This window comes from Vulpes vulpes, chromosome 12, assembly GCF_048418805.1.
Source record: "Vulpes vulpes isolate BD-2025 chromosome 12, VulVul3, whole genome shotgun sequence".
NCBI classification, from domain to species: Eukaryota; Metazoa; Chordata; class Mammalia; order Carnivora; family Canidae; genus Vulpes; species Vulpes vulpes.
The window spans coordinates 58,399,928-58,426,423 of record NC_132791.1 but is presented as its reverse complement, the minus strand read 5'-3'; the positions used below and the strand labels follow the sequence as shown (position 1 = coordinate 58,426,423).

The window sequence follows — 26,496 nt, the reverse complement described above, 5'->3', positions numbered from 1 at the left end:
CCTGGAATCTGGCTCCTTTGCCCTCTCAATCCATGCTCCTTCTTGGTATTTCTTCCTGACTTGGAAATGCCGAGCTGGTTCCTGCCCGAGGGCTTCTGCAAGGTACGTTTCTTTCCATGACAGTTTCCTTCTTGGTTACCTCTCTGCCGAAGGTCACCTTTTCAGAGAGTCCTTCACAAACCACCACATTCTCTCACCAAATTATTCTTTACAACAACTTGGTTCTTCCTTGATAACTTTTATCACTATCTGAAATAACCTTTTCAGTTTTGATGTGTTTTTCTCTCTAGCAGGATAGTAGTGCTACTGGTATACAGCATTCTTCTGGCCTATTCACAATTATATTCCCATTTCCTAAAATATTTAATTTGTGCTTGAGAGCCAAAGAACATAAATCCTTCTGACCCAGAGGATCACTTTGAGTACAAACAGGATGCGTTTAACTGAGATATATACATACATACATACAGCAGACCACTCGCCCTGCCTCTGCTGGGCAATTACAGTAAAGCAGTTTTTGCCACAGACACATGCTTTGCAGTTGTTCTGGCATTCACAGTTATGATTTGGCTGAAGCACAAGTCACATTCAAGGGCACCCTGGAGATTTGTGAAGGGCCCTGGAGGATTTAGGCCAATAAGCCAATTAATAGGCTATAATGCTCCATAAATACCATATTTATGTCTGGGACATTATAATTTGGTGCTGGCATTATTTTAAACAAATGCTACACACATCCACACCAATGGTTTGAAATGTTCCAAAGATAGGATTAGCGGCACAGCAGGACTAGATGGCAAAATAATTTTACATATTCACTCCCAACTTCAGATATAAGCAAAACAGGAGTCATTTTGCTCTAATTATTTTAGATCATCACTGTTCAGAAGTGATCACAGCCAAATGGAGGTTGCTTATCCAAAATATGAAAGGATGCTGCAGAATTATGTGGCATATGTGAGCAGCATAAAGCCAGAGACATAAGAAGAGGAGATGTAAGGAGGATGGAGGGCAAGGACACAGAAGTTTCCAGAAGAAATTTATAATTGACACACACTGTGCCAAAAATAGAAATGATTTGCTCTGGGAGGCAATGGCATCATACTATGTAGTATGTTATTTTTTTTTTTTAAGATTTTAAAAGATTTATTCATGAGAGACACAGAAAGAGGTAGAGATGTAGGCAGGGAGAGAAAAAAGACTCCCCATGGGGAGCTCTATGCAGGACTCGATCCCTGGATCCTGGGATCATGCCCTGGAGCTGAAGGAAAACGCTCAACTGCTGAGCCACCCCGGCATCCCTATGTAGGGTGTTATAAACAGGGCAGGACCAGCAGCCCCCTGTCCCTGAGCTCTGCTTCATTTAGCTATTATGGGGCCCCTGATCCTGCAGTCAGTACAGTGGCTGGCTGCTGGACTCCAGGTTTCTGAAGCTTTGAATAATTACATCCAGCAGAAGGGCAGGATCACAGGGCAAAAGGTGTCAGGACAGTGTACCCAGTTGGAACCCTGGACAAAAGATGAGACTATGATGAATAATATGAGTAAGGATCATAAATATCTGTTTTGATCACTGGGGATATTTAAAGGAATAGAGAGAGACACATCAAATTCACAGCCAGGTCCTCAATGGGACCACATTTAAAAATTGGTGCCCCTCAGAGGAAGAGTGAGGCTATCAGTGTGAGGACTCCCCAAGCAGGGTGTGGTGAGGATGGAAGAAACAGTCTTACCAGCGCCACCTACTCCTAAAGCAAGCAAGAATGTTCAAGGCATTTTGAGAAAGGGATAGATTTCTGCTAGGTGGAAAAACCGTGGGAACAGGAATTTTCAGATTCACAATCCCTATAGCCCAGCGTTTTGTTGCCAGAAAGGACTCCAAACCTACAGGATGGCCCAGCTGACCTTACTGACATGAGATACCTCCTAGCAATGACTGGATCTGGAATCTCTCAAGGTGCCACTTGAGGCAGTGGCTGAAGCCCATGCGCTGCAGTATTTGCTGATACCTATTTCTCTTTGAATCTCCCTGTCCTCAAATTTCAAAGGTAGCCCACCAACATGCAAGCAATTTGGATGGTACTACCTCAATCCACATGCACATCACCCGAGCTGTTCACAATTTTCAAGATTTCAGACATGTCCTTCCCAAGCCTCCTCACATCCAGATTAGAGAGTCTCCCTCTTTCTGTCCAGGCCAACACAGCCACCTGTTTTTACTGCTCCCTGGACTTTTGGGATATGCTTCACTGGGTACAGAGCCCTGAATATCAGAATGCTAGGCAGAAATATGCCATGGTGGTATCTGCTGGTGTTGCGTCTCTTGATTCTGTTCAATGTTTATAGACCATTTTGCTACAAAGCTCACAGAGCTATCTTCAGGGAAGACATTCTTAAGGGGTATGGGCAATAAATAGTTCAAATGACATGGGTCATGACATCAAGGACTGGCATTTATAGAAGGGCAAGCAAGAGTCTGGCTGGATGAGCACAGCTTCTGTCTGTGGGAAAGATTTAGTCCAGGTGGGAGACACACCTACATTTTTTGCTTGAGTGATCCTGAGACATGTGCCCCCACTATGTCCCTGTACAGAACCAAGCCAACCATGGAAGAGCCTGAGTTAATAACTAGCCCAGTCTTGTATATGCACATAACTGAATCACTAAGTCTCCCCTCAAGACTAGCAAATCATAACCACTATTGTGGCACCCACAGAATTATAACATGGCCTCCTCAGGGAAGAGGGAATTTGCAGTGAAGTGTTAAGACATTTCCCTTATTTTTCACGGGCAAGACATTTTAAAGGTGTGGGAGACACTTTTGGAAAACCTATAGGTCTCCTTGCAGTTTATATAAATGTCTTTCCAGATCAGGGGTCCTTGACTAGGGTTCCAGGCTTCAGAAAACCTGTGAGCCCTTTGAGACTGTATTTGAACACCAGACATCGGCGCATTTCAGGGGAGAGAGTTCAAGCTTTTATCAAATTCTCAAACATATCTGAGGGGGAAGAAACACTGTTCTAGGGTATTTCTTTAAATTGTCTTGAGACACTGCTTGGTCCAGCTCAACTTTTCAGAGCTATGAAAAATTTAAGAATGTGGGCAGTAGGATTTGACTGCCTTCTGAGAATCCATAATTTCTTCTTAGATGATGGTTAAAAAAAATTAACCTAGGGCATAAAATGTGATATTTAAAAAATTAATTGTATGGCTGTGAGGCAGCAGAATCACAAAAGCAACCAAATTAAATTAATGGGCTTAATGGGAGAAAAGGATTCATAAAGAGCAAAGATGGAAAGCACTCAGACAATATACAAAATCAATGTGCATATGATTTCCATACAATAAAAGAGAAAAAACAAACAGGGCTTCAGCTCAAAAACTGATAGGGAAGGGACAAAACTTGAAGAGGAAAAAGAACCATGGACATCTCTGGGCCAGTTTCTTCCTTTCTAAAGTGGAGATGGCACACACAAATAGAACATTAAAGTGTCCAGAATGGGGGTGCAGGGCAAACTCAGGCAGTATGATAACCAGTAGGAGTCATATATTAAGGAGGATATTGGGAAGGGATGGAAAATACAGAAAATAATAGCAAGGAAAGTTAAGGTACATTTTCTGTAAAATCTGAGATTAGACCTAGCAAACATTACACTAAATGAAGGAAGCCAATCACATATTGGAAGGTTCCATTTAGAGGCAAATCCATAGAGAGATAAAAAAGATTAGTGGTGGCCTAGGGCTGGAGGTAGGAGCAGGGATGACCGGGCAGTAAAGGCTGAGGCATGAGGTTTCTTTTTCAGTGATGAAAATGTCTTACAGTGGATGGTGGTGATGGTCACACACCTCTGCAGATACACTAAATGTCACTGAACTGCAAAGTTTAAGTGGGTGAACTGTATGGTACATGAATTAAATCTCAATAAAGCCTCTTGAAAAATCTGAGACTGGAAAAACCCCCTTCGTAAAAATAATTTGAAGTGTCTTGAAGATTCCGCTAAAGAATCCTTGCATCCAGTGTGAATTTTGGTTTGGTGTTCCTTTTGCCTTTGCCACATCTTCATCTAATTGGGTTATTTCTCAGGTATGCATCTGTCAGGCATGTCTTCTAAGGAGCTGAAAATGTGTACATTTTGGTGAATGAATGACTTCTGGGTTTCAACATTAAAGTTGTAGGTTTTAAGCAGATAAGTCAGTGTTTAGAAAAACATTAGAATGATTTTATTCCTCACATCTCTGATGCCTTTTCTTCAGGCATCTCCCCCTTTTTCAGGCAAAGATTAAGCCTTTGGAAGTAGGAAGATAGTTAGGAGGGGAGGCATGATTTTCTAGGATTGGGCTTATTTTTCCTTTCATCTCCCAATTTCTGCTTTTACTGATTCTTCTCAGATAAAAGTCCTTAAATGCCTATAAATTCTATTTTACAACATTCCTGCTGCAACCACTTGCCTGCATTTCATATATTGTATTAGCCATTTTCCTCTCTGAACCCAAAAAATATTTTGAATCTCACCGTTTATTCTAACCGTCTGTTTATAATAGCATGGGTAGAGGTGAAGCAATGATCAAGGAATGAGCAGAAAATATCTCTTTTGTTCTTTTAATCTGAGCTCAATCTTCACAAGCAGACCTTTACACACTTTCATAAGTGGCGTACCTAAGAATTAAACTCGTTTTTTCAGGAAACTGAAAGCTTCAGACAGAGTTTTCTCTCTCCCTCACCTTATACATATACAATCCTAACTTTCCTCTCACACATCCGTTGCAGTGTAAATCTATCCCTCTAACTCTGTAATAATGGATTGCAAAGAAAAGTTTTATCAAACAGTATCACAGGGTCCCAACTGAAGCACACAGGCAGGCAGTTGATGAGGCAGGGAAATCCAATAGTTAGTGAAAAATGAAGGAGGGAAGCCAAGCCACAAGACCCGACAGGGTTTTTTTTTTTTTTAATCTTTCCCCAAATCTGCTGCACCTGACATGAAAGGAAGCAAAAAATTGAGGCAATTAGACACATAATTCAAGAGAAAAGCCAGTGTTTTCCCCCATGTGTTGCAAAACCAGTTTTGCCAACCCAAGTGATCTAGAACGACAGTCTTTAGAGAAGTTTGCCTCACAAATGTGGGACAATCACATTGTGAGTGATTCACCTTCAAAGCCATTTACAAAAGGAGGGAAGAGGCTCTTAATAACATTGTATTCACGGGATTTTCTAATGACATCTCTCCCTTAGGAGAAATCTCAGAAGAAATTTGTGACAAAATGACTCAGTAAAATGAAGACTTAAAGGTAGAAGAGTAACCAGATGAGAAGAAACAAAGAAAGGGTGTGTAAAGCCCTTGGAAATGAAAAATGACCTTGCTAGCTCCTAACAGCTGCTGTAATGAAGAACTTGGACTACCTCAGACTAGGTGGGGAAAGAGACCCAGAGAAGCAATGCCATTCCACTATGCCACTCTCTATCTGACCCAGCTCAAGTTTGTAGGTTTTTAAAATAGATCTATCTATCTATCTATCTATCTATCTATCTATCTATCTATTTATTTATTTTTAGATTATTTGAGAGAGAATGTGAGAGAGAGAGGAAGTGAGCAAGTGAGAAAGAGCATGAGCTGAGAGGGGGGGAGCAAGAGAGGCAGAGGGAGAAGCAGGCTCCCCACGGAGCAGGGAGTCAGATGTAAGGCTTCATCCTAGGACCTATGGATCATGATCTGAGCTGAACGCAGAAGCTTAACTGACTTAGCCACCAGGTGCCCCAAACAGATGTTTTAGAGCAATTTTAGGTCCCTGGCAAAATTGAGTTTCCATATGTGCCCTGCCCCCACACCTGCAGAGGCTCCCCCAGTCTCAACATCCCCACCAGAGTGGTGCATCTGTTACAATTGATGAACCTATGCTGACACGTCATTAGCAGCCAGGGTCCAGGGTTTACTTTAGGGTTCACTCTTGGTATTGGACATTTCATGGGTTTGCACAAATGCAAAATGACATGTGTCCGCCATTGTTCAGAGGAGGTTCACTGCCTTAAAGATCCTGCGCTTTGCCCATTCATTCTCCCACCCCCTTAAGCAGCTTTAGGTTTAATAGATGAATTAAATTTCAAGAGGAGATCAGAGCTTTAATCATTGGTACCTCTATTCTCTGAGAAAGGCTGGCTATGGGTGGAGAAGCCCTCGGCTCTGTGTGTGCTTGTGTGAGTGCATGTCAATGAGTATGTGAAAAGAAGTACTTTTGAGTCAGGAATGGTGGGAACATTAAGGACTAAGGGGGGCTATGGAGATCTGATTCTTCTGCCTTCTCCACCCCCTAGCCCTGTGGCCTAAAGTACTGAAGATCTCTGAAGAGTGACCTACCACCTCAAAGTCCCAGCTTCTTTACCTACAAAATGGGATACGATCTGTATGAGCATAGAGACATAGGAAGGAGATGGTTATATAAACAGTATAGCATGCCATGGTTCCCCTTTGCCTAGGAAATGGGTAAATAAGAAGAAAAAAACTTGGGATATGAAATCTTTTTTTTAAGATTTTACTTACTTATGAGACACACACACACACACACACAGGCAGAGATACAGGCAGAGGGAGAAGCAGGCTCCATGCAGGGAGCCCGACGTGGGACTCGATCCCAGGTCTCCAGGATCATGCCCTGGGCCGAAGGCAGGCGCTAAACCGCTGAGCCACCTGGGCTGCCCTGGGATATGAAATCTTAAGGATACAAATAGGTGCACTCAAAGTGAAATTAATGAATGCCCCGGATTTGGGTGTCACATCAAGATCTGTGCCTATTCTGAGAGACGAAGTTTTTGGCATAAACAGGCAGATAGCAGAGTATCACCCTGCGGATGAACAGCCGCTGGTCTCCTACCGCCTAACTGAAGACACTTCTGCGCTTTGCTCATTCGAATACAATTGTTCATTAGGCAGCATTTAACTATAATCATGTACTGCTCACAATATTTCACACCATTATTTCTTTAATAATGTGTATTCTTTCTTTGGAGTTAAAAATGTCAGTTATTGACACTTAAAACTGAAGAGGCAAGAGGAGGGTTAGCTGAAGCCCTCAGCAGGGGGGCTGTATGCATAGTCTCTAACTCTGCATCTGAAAACTGCACCAGGGCGCCTGCAATCAATGTTACTCTTCTTTTCAGCATGACACTTTGTACCTGCACAGGGCAGTTCCCATGAGCTAACTGCGCCTTGTTATTTTGGCAGGACTCAGGGAGAGATGATTGCCAGCTTTAGTCATCGGGTGACATCGCAATGCTCCTCTCTCAGACTCCCCTTTACAAAGCTCTCCTGCCAGGTGCCCGGGGACAATTTCACCTCCACCACTGCCACCCTGAACTCCCACGTAATAGCTTCTAATTGCCTGCCTTTCAAAGAAGTGGACCTCTTGGTGGCTGATGCTAGTTGTACTATTTGTTCTTATGTTTGGAGTTAGCTAAAAGGGTCCAGAATCCTGCAGGATTATTAGTCTCATTTTGTTTACTTGCTCTTGGTCTTGGCCCAGATGTGCTTAAGGAAAACCTGGCTCAATTTTCTCCTATATTTGAGAACACCTGAGGGTGAATTAGTGAGGACGACAGCTGTTTTCTCTCTGTGCCCCTGCAAAGATGTTGTTCCTTTGAAAGGGATGTCACTCATAATATGCTAAGGTTTGTTAATTCCAGGTGGTGGAGATGCACCTGTTTGACACATTGTTCTTCATCCTCCTTTGTATTTTGTATTTTAAAAAGAGATTTTATTTATTTATTTGGGAGAGAGAGAGAGTGAGAGCCAGGGGAGGAGAAGAGAGCGAGAGAGCGAGAAGCAAACTCCACAATGAGCGTGGACCCTGATGTGGGGCTGGATCCCACGATCCTGAGATTGTGACCGGAGCGAACTCAAGAGTCAGACCTTTAACCGACTGAGCCACCCAGGCATCCCCTCTGTATTTTTTTAAATACAGAATTAAAATTAAAAAGTTGGGTGAAACAACTCTTGCTCTTTTGCATCTTTGTGTCCTCAGTGAGCTAGTGGAATGGAGCAGCTGCTGGATTGACACAGGTCCTCTGCAGAACATGGATTCTAATTTGTATTTCAACCCAAGTTCACTGCAAGGATCAGTACAATTTAAAATAATAGAATCTGGTCATGTAACTCTTTTTATGCACGGAGCTGGATTTTCCCTCCAAATTAATCCTGTACCAGCAGTGGACGGGCTGAAAACACAGGCACCAAGCAGTTAGCTCACTTCCATCTGGCACGGCCATGTGAACACTTCGGTTGGCTTGCTTTTTTAATGAAGTGATTTTTAATGAAGCAAGCTGTGAATTTAATAGATACCTTAAAACAGCTTCTTTGTAACTAAGCTTTAAGTAACGATGCAACTGCCAAATTAGCCACCAAAACCAAGAGGGAAATTCAAGACTGAACAACTGTGGGGTTGGAGGATTTCAGGACTCAGGTCATCAGGGATGTCATCTCACCTGCTGGCACCAAAGATGGTGCCACAAGCCCATGTGCAGGCTGGTTCCCTGTCCAGAGACCTTGGCAGAGGTGAAGGAAATGTCTGAGAGGTCGCTCACAAAACACTAAGGTTTGTTAATTCTAGGTGGTGGAGATGCACCTGTTCGACCACTCAACACCAAAGGTGGCTGCAGGTACAAAGTATCTGAACTGCTGTCGTTCTGACCCTGTCCATGTGGGTACACCATCTCTTCGTGGCTCATTTGCCTTGTGATTGTGAACCAAACATTTCAGTTCACTTACAACGTGGAACAATAAGCATTGTTCACTTAGAACAATGCTTAGGTTCAGTCTATACTCCCCTGAAAGAGAGATGCTGGTAGAAAAAAAAACACGCTCATAGTATCAGAGAACTTAGTGGGATAAATCACCCAATTTTGCAATCTCAAATGTAAATGGCAAGCAGATACTGCAAGAGGATGAAGAGGGCTGATAGGTCTAAGCAGGAGGCGGGGCCTGGATGAACTGGGAATGTTTATCCTCCCTAGAGGCATTCAAATTTCCTTAAAAAAAAAAATACTGTTGATCTAAAAAGCACACCTGCGCACACAAGTGAGCAAGCCAGTTTGTGAGCTCCGCTCTATGTGACTGGTGAAGGGGCAAATGCATAAACGGGAGAAATGGCTCATCCAGGTTCTCACTGGAGGCCATGGGCTGCCAAGAGTTGTGATGCTAAACCCGGCTTGGCAAAGACACTTGCAGGGATTTCACTCAGTGGCGGCAGGGGATGCTCCCCACAACTTACACACAAGGGTCAAAACGCTCCCCTCGCTCACCTTTCCTGCTCCAAGTCCTTGCTCTGCTTTGTGAGGCCTTAGCCTCACCTACAGCAGCAGGACCGAGTGTCTCCTCAGGTGTGGGGGGGGCACCAGGAAGCCCGGGGCCAGGGCTGGAGGAACCTGAGCTCACCCGCCTCGAGCTCAGGTGGTGGCACTCAGCCTGAGAGTGAGAAGTGGGAACTCCTGGTGGGTTCCGCCAAAGCTCTCCCCTCTTGCTTTGCAGATGCCAGGGTATGACCTTGTCATCTACCTTGGCCCTCCAGGACAGGACCCGGAATAGGAGGAAAAGCTGCAGAGCAGTGCATGAGACTTTCTTACTCCTTTCTCGCCGAGGGAGTCTGGCCTAACATAACCACGGTAAGCCTATGTCTTCATCTACTGAATATTTAATATGAGCTTTTCTCCCCAAGACAATGGTGCAGTGTTTATATAGCACTTGGATTCCTAACAAGCTTGGGAGAGCCTAGCTGGGCTAGAATCTTTCTGATTTGGCCCCATCTGCCCAAATCCTAGCCACACTTTCCTAAATTGGGCCAGCGGTTTCCTTCTGAGTTCTGGAGGGCATGTTTTCCCCTCACGGCTCACAGTGCACACTGGGCTGCAATCCCCTGTCCTTCCGTAAAACCTGGTTGAGGATCAGTGAACAAGTGGGAATCAGGCTCAGTCAAAATATTCTGGTGTGCTGTGTGGCTCAAAGCTGTGTCACCTGTGTCTCTTATGTAAGACCTTGTCCAGCTGTGTCTGAGTTGAGCCATAAGGCAGGCCACGGTGTTATCACTTTCTCTGACTTATAACCATAGGCCAAATGTATGATATAAAGTTTGCAGTTGGGGGGAGGGAGGTTCTTCATCATGCATTTACTTAAGGAGGAGATGCTTCTGGATTGCCTATCACATGCTGTGATCATGGTCTGAGCTACCCTCCTTCCTAGGCTGTGCTCATGAAGTGGAGGGAAAAGGGGGAGCTTGCTTGTCTTCCTCCGAGGAATGGAATAGGCGGTACACATGCCTGGGAAGCTCCCCGAATCCGTTGATGTCCTCTGTGGTATCATTCCCTAATTACCCCAATGCTACAAGTGTTTGCTGATAGGGATTTGAATGCTTTGAAACCAAAGCTCTCGTTTTTACTTAAATGGATATATTAAAAATCAAAACCAAACCAAACCCACTATAATAAGAGCCAAGCAACGTCACCACCTAAGCCTGGTACATACTTATTAAGAGGGCTTGAGGGAAGTCTTAAATCTATTAAATAGCAAATGCCAAGGTATAAAGTGGTTTCTCCATAGCAGTTCAGCTCGCTTCCTGCTGTGTAGCTGGAGATTACACTGAATCCAGGGCACACTTTAGAAACCCTTTCCTCTAGTGACTTAAAAAAAAAAAAAAAAAAAATATATATATATATATATATATATATATACCATAAATAAAAAGTTTGGGGAAAAAGAAGAACCCTCTTAATTCTCCTTTCCCCTAGCTTTACATCCCGTTATTCTGAGTAACTGATATGTGTGAAAACATTCTCAGTTTCAATTTAGCTAAACCTCTGAGTCACAGAGAACAGCTTTTAAATTGTTCATACAATTCTTATCAATCAGCTGGATCCGAGGAAAGGAGCTAGGAATATGAAAACCTAATCACTCCCTCTGTGAAAAATCACCATGTCTCCCTGATCAGAGGGAGAGCAGATCCTAGGAAGCCTTTTTTCTCCAGATTTGCACCATTTCCTGGCTGTTTCATTTTAATCAAGACGTTACTGAGCTGATCTATTACTTCATAAGTCTCCCGGCAAGGGTGGGTGTTACTGATACATGTCTTAGGAAAGCCGAGTGCCAGATCCTCCCATCAGTGGACTCATGTTGCAAGCATGCTGTTTGCACATAATAAGGTGGGCTTCCTTGGCCAACTGCTCCATCAGATACGTAAGCACCACGGTAGGCGGGAGTCAAGGCACACATTTTTGGGAAGCACATCATGGTACTTTTATTGGCTTCCTGTTTTTTTCCCTTTGTTATGAAAGAATGGTATCAGGGTTCAATTTACAGAGAGAGAGAGAGAGAGAGAGAGTGAGAGATATGAGGAAAACTGAAAATGAGCAGAAATAAGCCCATAAAACCACCCAGGCTGGTCATTCAGCAAATCCTCTCCTGGTTAGTGGATGTCTACTTACTGCATTCTATCAGGTCATTATTCTTGGGGATAATTTATCTGACAAATTGCCACTGGGTAAATTTTCCATCATCAATGAAAAATACGTAGCCTTCAGAAGAGAGAAGTGCTTGTTGTGGAGGTGTGAAACGTGTGTGTGTTTTATCTGCTTTTCCTTTTTCTTTCTTTCTTTCTTTCTTTCTTTCTTTCTTTCTTTCTTTCTTTCTTTCTTTTTCTTTCTTTCTTCTTTCTTTCTTTCTCTCTCTCTTTCTTTCTCTCTTTCTTTCTTTCTTTCTTTCTTTCTTTCTTTCTTTCTTTCTTTCTTTCTTTCTTTCTTTCTTTCTTTCTTTTGTTACATACAGTTTGAATGCTTCCCTTTCAAGCTTTGCTTGATTGCCACAGACCTTAAGAGATTTACATAAACTGGACTAGAAGAAATTCACCAGTGTCTGAATAAACCAGATGATCACAGGGTAGCTCTCTTGGGTTGAAACTAGCTCTTGTTGGGGATCCCTGGGTGGCGCAGCAGTTTGGCGCCTGCCTTTGGCCCAGGGCGCGATCCTGGAGACCCGGGATCGAATCCCACATCAGGCTCCCAGTGCATGGAGCCTGCTTCTCCCTCCGCCTGTGTCTCTGCCTCTCTCTCTCTCTCTGTGACTATCATAAATAAATAAAAAAAAAGAAACTAGCTCTTGTTATACTGGCTTACTTAGCAGCAAAAAATAAAAGTAAAATGAAATATAATAAAATAAGGATATAAAATTGACAATGAATTGACCGGAGGAGACTAAATGATTTAGTCTACCCATGAAGGTAGGTAGATTAGTAGATAAGCACACACAAAATCATCTTATTGAGGTATAAATGACATATCATAGAATGTCTTCATTTCAAGTGTGAAATGTATTTTTTGAAAGCATTTTTGGAGACCAAGGATATCATGGAGAGCCTGTAGCTCACTCCCCACTCATTTGACCCCCCAAATCACAGCTCTGAGAAACCGAGCTGTGTCACACAGATGAGCACTGTTTAAGTGGGGGAGATGATGTCTGGGTTGGAGATGCTAATATAAACCAGTCCATTGATTTGGCCACTCTGAGTAGAAACTCGTAGTCAGAAATCCTAGGTTTCTGATCTGTTCAAAGTGAACATCGAGCTGTAGAGAATGCAGGAAAGGAAGGGATGGGGCACTGTTTTCTGAACAGTGTCGATCAGGAGGATGAGGGTTTATGTTGAATTAAGGACTGGGGGAATTTCCTGAGGGTGGGAATTGGCGCTATGACTGTGATTCTGACCAATGTTAACACCTGGGTGCTGACAAATAACGTTTATAAATGACTTTTTCAACCACTTCCTCTAACAAACAAGAAGCTGTTATTATCACATTGATTTTGAAATTCAATGTTAGAGAATTTTCTAGCTTTAATGAGAAGGCAGATCCAACTGGTAAATACAGTAATGATTAAAGCAATTGAAAGAGTGCAAATGAGAAATAAAGTAACAATACTCCCAATGCTTAACCTAAATAGGCGGGTTTTGCTGATTTTCCAAAAAAGATTCATGGTTACCTCGAGATAAAAATATGAAGCAAAGCTCAGTGTGAATAAACCTGCCCTTTGGTAAGAGAGGAAAAGTCAATTAGTAATGTCATTTGTTGAAAAATCGGCCTGCACCTGGTTCTCATTTGTCCTCCAGCTGAGAAACCAAAGACAACTTCTTTTTATTGCTTGTGGTCAAACAGCAAGTTCATTTCGCCATGGGATGATCAAACGGCCAGCCTCCCCCGGCTTGAGAAGGTTTGCCTTTCACTTTCAACTTGTTCAATCATCATTAACTCTGAAAAATGTCACATTCCATTTGTGCAATGAAAATTTCACCACCGGTGACCGTTTGGGTGAAGTTTTTGTAGGCAAGGCCTTAAATCTTACAGAGTACCTCACACATTCTCAAGGTCATTTGCCTCGATTCCTTGTGTAATGACAGCTGCCTAAGATCCCAGAATCTGTGGCCAAACAGAGGCAACTTTGAAGAACCTCCGTGTGTGGGTACATGTTTCCCTCTCTGAGATAGAAGGGGTTCACCAGGTGATTTGACACAGGTGAGTTAGCTGGGTAAAACCGAGATGTGTGCATGTGAGCACACGTATGTGTACACATACAACCTTCTTTGTTGTGTACACACACACACTAGGATTTTTAACAAGTGCCAGTAAAGATCACTGGATTGTAGCCCTTTTGAAGCAGAGTTTTTTTTTTTTTTTTACTCTGGGAAGCTAGCTAGCTTCCCTGGAGATGGTGCAATATCAACTTGGGGAGGTTCCAGAAATTTCTAGAAAGGAGAAATAAGCTTCTTTTTAACTTTTGCCTTTGGGCTTGAGAAATCTTCACCTCCCTTGTTTATTATTTAATTATACCCTCTGCTCCCACTTCTGCAGAAAAGTTCTGAAATGTAAATTCCAGGGAATGTGGCATGGGGCCAGATTCCCAACGGGAATTTCTGAAAGTGGATGTCAAGCAGCAAGACTGTTTCATGGAGAGGTCACTTGATCCAGAGTCCTAAAGCATAGGGTGTATTGAGGCAAGTCAAATAAATTTTGTGCCATTTGGCAAATAAGTCATAGCTAAAACAGGCCCCAGCTTATAGGTCCTGATTAAACTTTCAAGGTCAAACACAAGAGCAGGTGTATGCAGAGCTCTCCAGAGCTGTAAGTGCTGAGGTGCTAACATCCTGTTTTATATAGTTTCTAAGAAGCGTGTCTTGATTTCTGGCTCTAGTTTAATGCCAGAGTTTTGCTGGATCAGTTGCTGAAAGAAGGAGGTTATCAGCGGGTCTGGATTAGAGGCCCATAATCTTGGTCTCAGTCTCTTTCAATTAGCTCTGGCTCATAATATATTAAAATATTTATTGTTGCTAACCTCCAATTTTTAATTGACTAGTAGAAATTGAGGGTAGGAGAGAGGGCAAAATAGCCTACTGATATTTTCCGCTGCTTATAGCTAATACAGGACCAGACTCTTGGTCTAAAGTAGAAATGTGTGGTTTCTAAAATATGAAAGAGTGTCCTGCCATTTTAATGGCTGGGTTGAAATGCCTGACTTTTAAGAAAAGAGATTCCAGTGCTAGGTTATTAGCTGAAATAATGCTTGTGTATAATTTCCTAAGAGACATTTTTTTTTTAACTCAAACACTTGGGTATGTACTTGGTATTCTTAGTGCTTTAGAAATCTTTCCTCATTTAAGCTTCATAGTAATTTCAAGAGGTAAAGTTATTTACCTAAGGTCCTGGAACTCTTCAAATCCCAGAAGTCTGAGTCAGCATCATTATACTATGCACCTATATTTTTTCATACCTCTCAGAATATGCAACCCAAATGCCCATTTATCCATCACTTCAAATTGGGCAGATGGTATCCAAAGACAAAGTGTTGGATCTGTGTGTTCCACTTCACAGGGATGGAAAAAGAGAGAAGAGCTCTGTAAACTTCCCCTTTCTCCTCCACACTGGCTTCCCCTTTCTTCATGGAGATCACCTTTCTCTCCTGTTGGCTCCAGAGCAAGCATGTGAGCTGCTTCTGTCTGTGTCATACACACACACTCACACATTGCTCCCTCTGTGCTTCACTGAGCTGCACAAGGGTTTGTGATTTGGGCATGAAAGCAGACATCATTTGCTCATTAGAGCTAAGTTTTCAGGACGTGCCCCAATTACTGACCTCCACTAACGGCCTGGGTTTGCGCTCGACTGCAAACCTGAAGTGGCAGAGTTCACAGTAGCTGGTGTTTGAGGATGACAGCCAGTGTTCCAGGCAGCTCCGATGAATTGTCCCCAAGGTCCCTGTGCATTCACAAGGAGAGAGCAAGTCCTCTTGGCTGCTGCCCTCGTGGCAGATCCTGCACATCGGCCGGTCATTGAAGGGGCTGCAAGAAAAGGAGAGGCATCTGCCAGTCACCAGGCTGGAAACCATCACCATGAGGACAGCCCTCTGGCTCCACGTCCTTCAGACCTCCCCCAGTGGCAGCCACTCAAACGGACACCTGCTTTAAAACCCTAGATGTCCACTGTGTATGTGGCAGTGGGGGTCAGTGCCAGGGACCTTGGGTTTCTCCTTTTGCCAATATAAAGAAGTAGGGGGTGGCCCACAGCTGAAAGTGGGTGAAAGCAAGCAGCATGTTATTTTTGTCTTGGTTATGGGTATTGTTCAAACTACCCACCAGAAAATCAGAACTATCCCTCACCATTAAAAATGGAAATTGTTTTGTATATCAACTGCAGTTTCTAGGCCAGTTGTGTCTTTTTGAATCAAGCCAGGACACTTTCAAATACTTAGAGGTTCTTCTCATTTCTCCTTTCATAAGGGTGGGAGGATGAGGGGAGGCAAGTAAACTGGCAGCCAACTCTCAAGCCATCACACACAACTGCTGTCTGAGCCAGAGCACCGAGCTGAGTGGCTGATGATCCTTCGAGCTTCCCAAGGATGCTCTCTGGGATGCTAAGGATATCAAGCCAAATGCAAGTAACAAGTATTACTTCAAGTAATAAGTATTACTTCATTGGCCTCGATGAAGGCACATGGCATAGTGGTTCATGAGGAAGGCTATGGAGTTCCACAGCCCGGCTTGAACCCCAGCTCTGCTGCCTACCAGTTGGCTAACTTGGTGCAAGTAACATCAACTCTCTATACTTTAGTTTCCTATAGACTTTAGTTTCCTCCTCTCTAAAACAGGTGCAAAGAATGGTGCCTTCCTCATATGTGACATGAGGATGAGAAAAGCTTGTCCAAATCAGAAGCCTGGTATAGGGACCAGCATGTGGTAAATGTGTAGTTAATGCTAACTATTTCCACTCGCGGGAAAACTCAGGTCAGGGAAAAATCAAAAGATGTACCACTCATCAGGGAAGTTCGTGGCCAATGAAGAGCTCAAACTAAGACACCTCAGCTCCCAGTGCATACTGTGTCTTATGAGAGGACAATTCCTTTCTGAACTACATCTTATATTGCTTCCCATTTTGTCCTTTATTGGCCATTTGGTTTTATTTTTTTGAAGATTTTATTAATTTACTCATGAGAGACACACGAGAGAGAGGCAGAGACATAGGCAGAAGAAGAAGCAGGCTCCCTCTGCCCACGTGGCCTGGGCATTTGGTTTTAAACTGTTATCACTGTGTGTGCCCATCTGAGGATCAGCCTCTCTACCTGCCCTCACCTGACCTGGACCCATCACTCTCTTTGACATCATCTACATGGGCCAAATGGAAACAGCCATGGAAGCAGTGTCATCCCCTAAGGGCCTTTGTGGGATGATCCTAGAAATGAATGAAGGCTGAAAAGGGATCAAAAGAGGAAAAGACTACCTACTTGCCCAGGTATAAGAATCCATTTACGCCCAGGGCTGCGAGAAGAAAGTTTAAGGATCTGACTTTTTTTTTCTTTGACTATTCCTGGCTCCTTCATTCCCACTGAGCCAAATGCACGTGAAAGTCTAAAATCATCTGGTTTACATGACCACGTGATAGAAGAACGTGTGAAAACACCTGATATGTGTGCACGTGTGCGTATACGCGCGCGCGAGCACGCGCGCACACACACACACACACACACACACACTGGCTCACAGTTCTAGATCATTTTAACTCTGTAGCCTGTTCTTCCTGATTAAACAAAATGTATGAAGTCCGCCAGGATGATGGTTGCACACGCAGTTATCTGTCTCATGTCACATATGAGCAATGATGCCCATAGCCTTGTCATATTCTGAGTCCTAACTAATTGTTAAAAGTTAAAAAGGTTTTTGAGAGGTGGAAAAATATAGATGGACTTTTTTCCTACTTTATCCCTTAGTGATAGTTGCAGAAATGGACAGCAGAAGGTACATGGGCAGTGTTTACAAGACATACAAAGGTGTGAGTCTGTGTCTGGTGGCTGCCACGTCCAGGCTGGGGCAACAGAAAATGCTGTGGTGCTACCAGCAGTCTGGCCGCAGGTGAGCCTGTATCTCTACTGGAGGGCTTGGTTGAGTTGCTCAGACCAAGATAAGCGGTCACTGTGTGGGTGACTGGCCCAAAGTTTTAGGGTGAGAGGTGTCATTGCTGCTATGAGAGGACAGGTCCAGTGCCTATAGCCATTTTACATTAATCGATCAAAGTTCCCCTACCTATCCTGAACAGAAAGGTGGAGAAGTCAAGGAACATGTATTGGCTGGGCAGCCTGTGGCTTTCAATCTGCCATCGGACAGCAACAGCACAAGAGGAGACCTCCAGGGACAAAGTACCTACCTGGATAAGCTATCTCTGGGCTGCTCAGCACCTTTGGCCTTGCTTTGGTTCCTCATTCAGGGGAGGTGAGCTGTGGTGGTTTGAACAAAAGTACCTCCTAAGGCAGGGTATGTCTTCAAGGATCAGGAGTGGGGGTGGGAGGCACAGAGGAGGGGTCAACAGAAGAGGCCCCCAGAACGTGCCAGAGAAGAGAGTCATCCAGGAAGGAGACCTGCATGGTGCTCCCATCAGGTGGTGCTGATTGGCACCAGCACCAGGAATGCCACTTCAGAAGTTTTGCCCACAAGTCCAGTCACTTTGGCTTTGTTTCCTGAAATCAGGTGCCTCCTTCTTTCCATGCTAACAGAGGGCTACCTTTGTCAGCACCCAGCGACAAGAGTGTAATTACCATAGCAATGTCAAAATAACAAAGGTAAAGAAAGCGACCCTGTGTCTTGTGGGATCTTTCCCCGCCTGGCCCTGGCTCTCTGCGAGCGTGACTTGAAGTAGAAAACTCAACAACGTGAATGGTAGCTTTATACCCCATTGCTATAGAAACAGTGACGAAAGGACTTGGGCAGCACCTCCTCTCACCTGACACAAAGACCCGAGAGCTAATTACATTCCCTTTAGCATTTTCCATCTGACAGAGTCCTCCAGATCAATTACAGATTCAATTATTTTAATAGTGGTACTACCTCTGGGTGGCAAGAGTCCGCACTACTGTTGACAGCAGCTGCCCGTCCTTGGCCGAAACTTGCATGACATACTGCGGCTGCCCATTCACGAGGCTGCCACAATCCTCCACGGTCTTCACCACGGGCGCAGCCGAGCTGGTGCAGTCTGGCAACACTTCGGGCAGGTGACTGCAGCGGCTGGTTGTCATGGTAACAGACAGCAATTACTCTGCTAATGGCTTCCACATTCATACAGGATTTCCATCTAGGAGAGATCAGAAAACAGTTTCCTTGGGCAGGGTGGTTAACAGAAAATGGGGAATTACAGGCCACCCACATCATCATGTCATTATTTAACATAAATAACAGGGGAAGCCTCAACGTGGCGTGTGATCTTGTTACCATGTAATGCTCACGCATGTGCACACATGGAGCCAGCAAGAAACAGTGGACATGCTTATGAACGAGAGGAGCATGTAGGTGTGCATAAACATTTAAGAGCCCTGCTCTTGGAGAGGGGAGGGCCTGATGCCTCTGGGGCCAGATCTGAAGAGGAGATAAGCAGTTTTCCTTCTCTATGCCAGAGAAGCAGTAGGTCTTTGTTGACACTCTCTCAAAGTTACTAGATCATTATTAAAACCGTTTACAACTCTTTTTTTCTTGTAAGTCGTTTATTCCCATTCAGCCTCATTCTGAGATGCTAAGATTAAAAACAGGGGAAAGGGGGTGGGGAGAAAAGACTTTGGCTAAGTAGTAGCTTCTAGGACAATGTTGGCCAGAATGAATCAATTAATGTCCACCTTTCTGACTGTTGCCATATCCGTGCCCCATAACACAATTTTCTACTTAATATATCTTGACAATTAACTTCCTTGAAAAACTTAACCTATTTTAGCCTTGTCTTAAATGGTTATTAATGGGAAATGATGAGTTGGGTGAACTTGTTAATTTTTTTCTTAATGGACATCACAATCAAAACATTAGTATCAAAAAAAAATTAGAATCTAGTCTGTTAGCGTAATACTTAAAAATCCAGGGATGCTGCATCATCATAGAGGATCACATAGAAGAATGCAGGAACTGAGGATGGATGATACCTCCACTGCCCGTTAAAAATAATCCATTCTTAATATGGGCTTTACCTCCCTGACACATAGTCTGTCACACAGCCTGCAAGGAATTCTGTCCCTCACTGGGGTGGTGTGGGCTTCAACAGGACCTCAGACCCATTGGTATGAACAAACCCCACTGCATCCAGTAATAAGTTTGGATGTAATGCATGAAAAATAGAGGTCTTTATGGAAACTCATAGGAGTTGCATCTTATTTTTGGAGATATGGCTGTTTCTCTCCAGCCTACTTGCTGCAGGCTCCAGAGCTCAACACAGCCTGGAGTCTGAAGATGGATGCAGGATTGGTCGATGGACCGAGTTCACGTCAATAAGCAAACTGGATGGTAAAAGCCTCAAGTCAAAGGAAATCCACCCCACTACCCCAGGAGGATTTTTGGAATTCCTCAAAGGATTGTTTTCTCCTAGCTCTTTCCTCCACTTATTATATGGGACTTGACTCCCACAGGTCTGGATAACAGGATCTTCCCAGCTTCCAGAACATTGTGCATCAACTGGACATTCTTAGGATGAGAACACAGTGTCTGCAGATGAGCTTGAACGGATGCCCTCCCTCCCAGCAAGCACATGTCAGGAGGCCTGGCCATCAAGACAGCTGGACAGGAAGGGAATCTCCTCCTTGCTGCTGAGGTGTCTGGCTGGCCTTGCTCTAGCATGTTCGCATTCCTGTCGTTGGCTGCCACAAGCCCTCTCAGCGTTTGTGGTCTGCTCTCTGCTGGGATACCCTTGGAGCCTGGTGGAGGGGAGGGGGTTACGGACACCGGTCCTAGTCTGAGGTCTGATGCGGGGGCCCAGGCAAAGTTGCCTCTGCCATGGCATTGTTACAACTCTGGAGGACTTCGCAACCACTAGACAGTAAGGTTTCAAGGATATGATTGGATAATTAGGTAGTTTAGTTTTGCTTTTTAAATAGGATTTGTTGCTTGTCTGCCTGCCTGCCTGCCTGCCTTCCTTCCTGCCTGCCTTTCTTCCTTTTTACATTGTGAAAACCAGAGTGTATGTTAGAGATTGTACAGAAAAGTGCAAGGAAAACAACACAACTCACTCATAATCCCACCACTCGGATAACCATAGACTTTCTGGGTGGATGTCTTTTTAATTTTTGGCAGGGTTGGCAGAGTGGAGCTGATTTGTAGCTGAGGCCAGATTTTTTTTTTTTTTTAAATAACTGAGTTATGGTAGCTCTCAGACCGCAGAACAAAAGGATGTTCAAAGCCCAACTTCTAAAACTGTGTGTAATCCCCCTCCCCCAGCCTGCTCTTATAAAACCCCATTGACGTGATTTTAAATTCTCATGCCTCCCAGTCACCAAGTGTAACTTCTTGGCACAGCTCTCTTGCTTCACAAGCAGCCATAGATTAAGAGCCAGGGATGCCTTGGCAGGAAAAGCAGACACAGTGACCTTCTTGCCACATGGAATCATTATGTCTGGATGCACTCTGAGAGTCTATTTTCGGGTTTTGCATAACTTCAACTCACAGGACCAAATGCTTCCTCCCTGTGCTCGATGGAACTGGAAGGAGGTAGAGGAAGAATGCACAGAGGGAGGAAAGGAACTGCGGGCTCTCAGGGGTTAGGCTACCCTCATGAAGATACATCATGCAGGCACACAATGTTCCCCACGGTGATTCACTTGTAACCCAGATTAAGTTCTCATCAAAGAAAGTAGTTCGAAGTATATGACCTAAATCTGCAATAAAATGCCCTTAACACCATTTTAGAAGTAGAGTTCCCTTTATGCTTCTTTTATATCTGTAATTTCACTTCTGGGCAATATACCTCATTTCGTTTTTCTTCTTAAAGGCAAAAGGGATCTATATCACCAGCCATCTAATGGGCTTACTCCGTTCCCATGAGTGCAGGGCAAGGAGTTGAGCATAAATGGACAGGAGGCTCCTCTACCTTGCTTCCTCCTGCAGGTGAGCCCTGGCCACTTCTCTTGTGCCATCTCTGCAGAGCCCTGGACCCCACTTGGGACCTGTCTGATGGGACACTCCAGTCTAGCACTCACTGAAGAACAGACCAGCCTATTTGCCAACCATCATGCACCAGAATAACCTTGAGATACCAAGACTAGCATGCCCATAGTTAGTTCTCATGCTTCTAAAAGACCATGTCTTGAATTGCAAATGGGGTGGAAAGGATAATGCAGAGCACAGGCACCTGAGGTTGTAGCAGGAAGGGCTGAGTTGGTTCCGACCCCACAAACGTGGATCTAAGCATCTCCTCAGGTGAAGGAGAGAAGGGAGAACGTTCTCCCCAGTCTCAGTCAAAAGGGAGTCCAGAGGCCTTGACCAGACCCAGGGCAGGGCCTCTGCAGGCTGCATGCACCAACTGGCATCCATATGTGGCACCTGGGGCAGTGACAAATGGCCCACTGCATTTCCCTGTCTCCTTCAGAGCCACCTGGGAAAACAGTAGGCTGTGGCTGTGGATGCTAGAAAGAGCTGAACTGTCGGTTTGCAGCCTAACTGGGCTTCCACTGATCATCCTGCAAAATTTCAAGCACCATTCAACCGCTTCCTTATAAACGCTGCTGCCCTTGTGGGAAAGTAGCTTCCTAGTTCACCCAAGAATTTGGCTTGCTGGGGTTTCTCAGGACAACACCACAGTGCCGGTGGGGAGTGGCGTGTTCTCTGTAAATTTGAACATCAGATTGCACCGGTAGGACAGGTCCTTTGTTGGCCAGGCTTGACTCCTTGTATAATTGCTTTCTCAGGCTCCGAATAAAACATGATATGGCACTGGCCACATCCAGCTGCACACAGTGAACAGTGTGGCGCTAGGTGGACGAGAGGGAGACAGCCAAAGAGGAGGGAGTGGCTAGATAAATGAAAGCCCGATGAGACACTTGTTAAGATACAAAAGGCCTGTCCGTTAAACTGTGACCCCTTTAAAGGGTAGAGTACAGGTTATACCAAAGCAAGGACCCAACCAGGCTGCAGTTAATCGTTGCCCTGTTTCTGAACAGTCTGCCTTTGGTAAGTGATTTCCATGGGAACGTGGCTGGCACCATGAGGATGTGTCCGGAGGATGTGGAGGAGGGGCGGGGGGAGGCGGTTCTGTTCACCTCCACTGCCCCTGGAACCTCCCTGAGGATCACAGTTATGGGAGAAGGCTCTGTTCTCAGAGGCAGGACATCCAAGCCTGAGCCTTGGCTCAGGACTCACCAGGGTCAATCACTCGGCCTCTCAGCCTTGGTTGAAATTTCTCACATATTTGGAATAAAGGTACTAATACTTCCTGAAGCCACTTCATCGGGGTGTTTGTGAGGCCTCAAAATAATACATGTGAACATGCTTTATAAAATAGAATGGGTCCTGTGCAGAGAGTTATTGCCACATTAACTTTAATTCCTGCTCTTTTTTTAGGCTGGGCTGCATTTTGTTTCTGTCTTTGAAAACTATCTTTCCCCGTGGCTGGTGAGCTTCTACCACACTGTACTTTTGGATCACTCTTGAGTTCTGATGTTATACTACTCCATTTCTGTTGGCAGGTGAGCATGAAGGAACCTCTCCCTGTACATCCACTTCTCCTCATTCTCCCCAGCCCTGTCTCCCTCAGATCCCTGAACACAAGTCCTCACTTGTTCATGAAAATGTTTAGTGAAGGCATACAATGAAAACCTGTTATTACATTTGATAATTGGGTCTATATGTTAGAGCAGCCACCATGACCTTAGCTTATCTAGCATGTGATAGATATCCTAGAAAATAAAATGCAAGCCACTCCCAAGTGCCTTTTCAGACCTGCTTCCATCAGAAATGCGTTTTCAGTGACAAGTCAACTGTAATCTCTTAGATTTAGGACAACAAGTCTGTTTGGGGGAAGAATATGTTAGGTTGGCATCTCTGTATGGGTATACAAATTCCTATGGGGTTGAAGGTAAGAATGAGAGCGTAAGGGTATGTGTGTTAGCTGGCACTAACCTGGTCAGGCAGGCTCCCTGGCAGTGGACTGAGCAGGCCCAACCTGGAGTGGCACTCAGCAGCAAGAATGGACCTCCAAACTCTACCCTAGTAATTCCAGGAATTTTTTAAGAAGTAGGATCTGCAGGTCTCCATATGTTCTAGAAGGGTCCTCTGTCACCCCACAATCAGAGTTGGTCAACAAAGAATCAAGAAGCAAATGTATTCATTTTTTCATCCACTCCAAAAAAATTTTTTTTCTAAAATAAATTACTGGGTATTCCTTTGAAGTTTCTGAGGGTACAGAGTCTGGCCATTTTGAATCTGGCTTTACATTTTCTGAGGACCATTCCCCAGACCCTCTAAGCGTTGCAGAGCCGTGAAGATCTGGCACCTTTCCACTAGCAGTCATGCCCCTGCTTTCTCAGAGGAAACTGCCCTAAATTTGGGGGAATGACTAGATGGCTTTGTGCTCCCACAGAGTGACACATCATTAACACTGGTCCAGGATTCAGAAGCCCGACCTTAGTTTTATGTGAGCAAATCTGCTTCAGGAAGCATCTCTCAAGTGTCCCTTAGCACTCCTAGAGGGGTTGCCCATTCTGGGAGCAAGGCCTCCTCAATGAGACCCATGTGCGGGCAGTACACATTGGTTCCTGATTGAAATGAGAGGAAAAAAAAAAAGAAAGCAATGATGCTCTGTCCAGGAACTTTCCCCTCTGAGGGAGCCTTTTAGCCTCTGAATTCTAAGAACAATCTCTGAGAATAGGAATGCTCTTTCATAGAACATTTCCCTAGCTTTTGAGGCATGTTATAACCAGACAGTGCACTGCATGCCTGATGAACTGATTTGGAGTTTCCGGAATGTTCACAGAAAATGAAGGCAGGAGGGGAATTACACACTGACCTTCCTTTCCAATGAAAATGGAGGGAATGACTAATTTCAAAACCATTAACATGTAAAAGTGGCATATTTCTTTTGAGAACAGGGCACAAAGGCTCTCCAAGGAGATGGCTGGGACATGATTACCAGCAACATTTAAGTTTTCAAAAACACGCCAAGGAGGCTATTTACTAAGACTGTGTAGCGGCAAAGTAGCTGCTTCATTAAACTTAAATAGTCTCGGCAGGGCTGTGCTTCAGACCCATGCTCCCAAATTATACGTTTCTTTTCTGGATGCTTCACTGACCTCATTATGTGGAGCGGAGAGTTTGTCATTCCAAATAAAGTGACCATCCAAGTCTTTATAAACATGTCCATCAGGCACTTCATGAGTCTGCAGACTGCAACACTGGCTGGCCCAATGGATTTAAAAAACAAAAAACAAAACAACAAAAAAACTTCCCTTTTTCTCATTATTCTCCGCCGATGTGTGCATTGTCACACTTGCAAAGCAGAGTGAGCAGGCGAAACGCTTGTTTCCAAGTATGAAAGAAGTTTTTGGTTTGGGGGTAAAGACATTTTTTTTGAGGACTGTGTAAACACTAGTGATGACCCAAGAGGAAAAAAATCCAGATTAGCATAAGGGCAAGTTGGATCCGGAGAGATCCAATCACACAGTGTACTATTTGAAAGTGATACCCAGAGTTATTTATCATTTCCCATCCACGTTATTATTTTTGTTTCTCAGCTGCAAGATGTACCAGAAGTATTGGACTAATCTTTTTTATTTTTTTTTTTCATTTAAAATGACTAATTTTCTCTTCAGGCAGGTAAAATTCTCTAGTTCTGCTGAAGGCAAATCAAGTAACAATTATCATGTTTATACATATTTTTTCCCCTCAAGAAGTACTCATAAAATTAATTCGATCTTGGAGGCTATCCATTTTTTCATTTAATTTTAATTATATAGATGAAAATGGTAATTAAAAATCCCACAACTACCCTGTGCATTCAAAGACATAGCGACAGCTGAATTACACTTGTAAATAATAACTGGCTCCTGCACACACAGCCCTGCTGAGTGTGTGGAGGGGGAAGTGAGTGGGGGAGCAGAGCTCACTGATGAGTTCTGGGGACTGGGAAGCAATTGGGACACATCAGGGAAGTTGAAATGACAAGTTTAAAAATAACAGAGAGGAAAAGGTAAAACAGAATAAGATGGTCACAGGACCTCACTTGGAGATGAAAAATAAAAATGTATCCATCCTTCAAGTGATGTTCAGCGCGCCCAGGACCAAACAGCTACCTGTCTAGCTTAAGGAGAAGTGTGGAGGGTACGCCTGCTGACCGGGATATCTGATAATACAGGGGATGAACACTGCAGCCCCACTGAGGACAGAATACACTCTAAGAGTCGGAGCCCCCAATCTGTTGCTACACTCATACCCATTTTCTGCCACCATCCAAGTGAATGCTGAGCATTAAGGAAGCTGATGCAGGGTTCATTCCAGATTTTACCTCACTCATCCTCTTCTGTGCAAACAGCCCCATCCTAGGCATACAGGTTTGTTAAGTTCCTAACCACGGCCTCCCGCGTCCTAGAATCCAACCAGCTATTGGCTTATTTTAAGCCCGGGTTCTCTGGGGCTTTCCCTGTCTGCATTTCACCTCGACCACAGGGAGGCTGCAGTCTTGCCCTTCCCCAGGGCAGTGTCCAGGGTCTGCATTCTGTCAGGTTCTGGGGGCCCAGGCCTCCCTGCAGCACCATCAGGCCCTTGAGGTCTAAAGGATGGGGGCTCCCTGGATTTTGCTTTTCAGCCCTGTCTTTGTTACTAGAGAACTCCCTTTCTTATGCTTCGTATTACTAGAAGCCCCTCAAATCCCATGGTTCGTTCACATGTGCTCTAGAGACATGTCAGGGTCTCTGTGTATCTCTGCATTGTTTTTGCACATGTTTGGCTTTGGGGTCAGGAGTACTCTGGGAGCCCTTAGTGGGGGCGGTGTGTGGGAGAGGGACAGAGCCCCCTGGCTTTTAACTGCCATCCAGCACTTATCAACAGAAGACAACTACTTGGCGCTAAGCCTCATTGTCGCACCGACACTGAGGACCTGGGGTAGGTGTGTGCCTGGTACATGGAGCAGTGCTGAGGACTGCAGGGCAGCAGGTCATCCTTCAACAGTCAGGGGCCAGGGTGGGGATAAGAGGC

At 44.4% G+C, this 26,496-nt stretch overlaps 1 protein-coding gene across 2 annotated transcripts in view; it reads right to left on the bottom strand.

Moving 5' to 3' along the window:
• Nucleotides 1-26,496, bottom strand: part of MARCHF3 (membrane associated ring-CH-type finger 3) — a 178,342-nt gene that overhangs the window by 17,103 nt on the left and 134,743 nt on the right. For both annotated transcript variants that reach the window (XM_072728660.1, XM_025994997.2), the window contains exons 2-3: nucleotides 18,391-18,634; nucleotides 15,153-15,357 (exon numbers count right to left, since the gene is read on the bottom strand). In XM_072728660.1, the coding sequence (XP_072584761.1) occupies nucleotides 15,153-15,357; nucleotides 18,391-18,578 (393 nt within the window). In that variant the 5' untranslated portion in view covers nucleotides 18,579-18,634. The remainder of the gene's footprint in view (nucleotides 1-15,152; nucleotides 15,358-18,390; nucleotides 18,635-26,496) is intronic.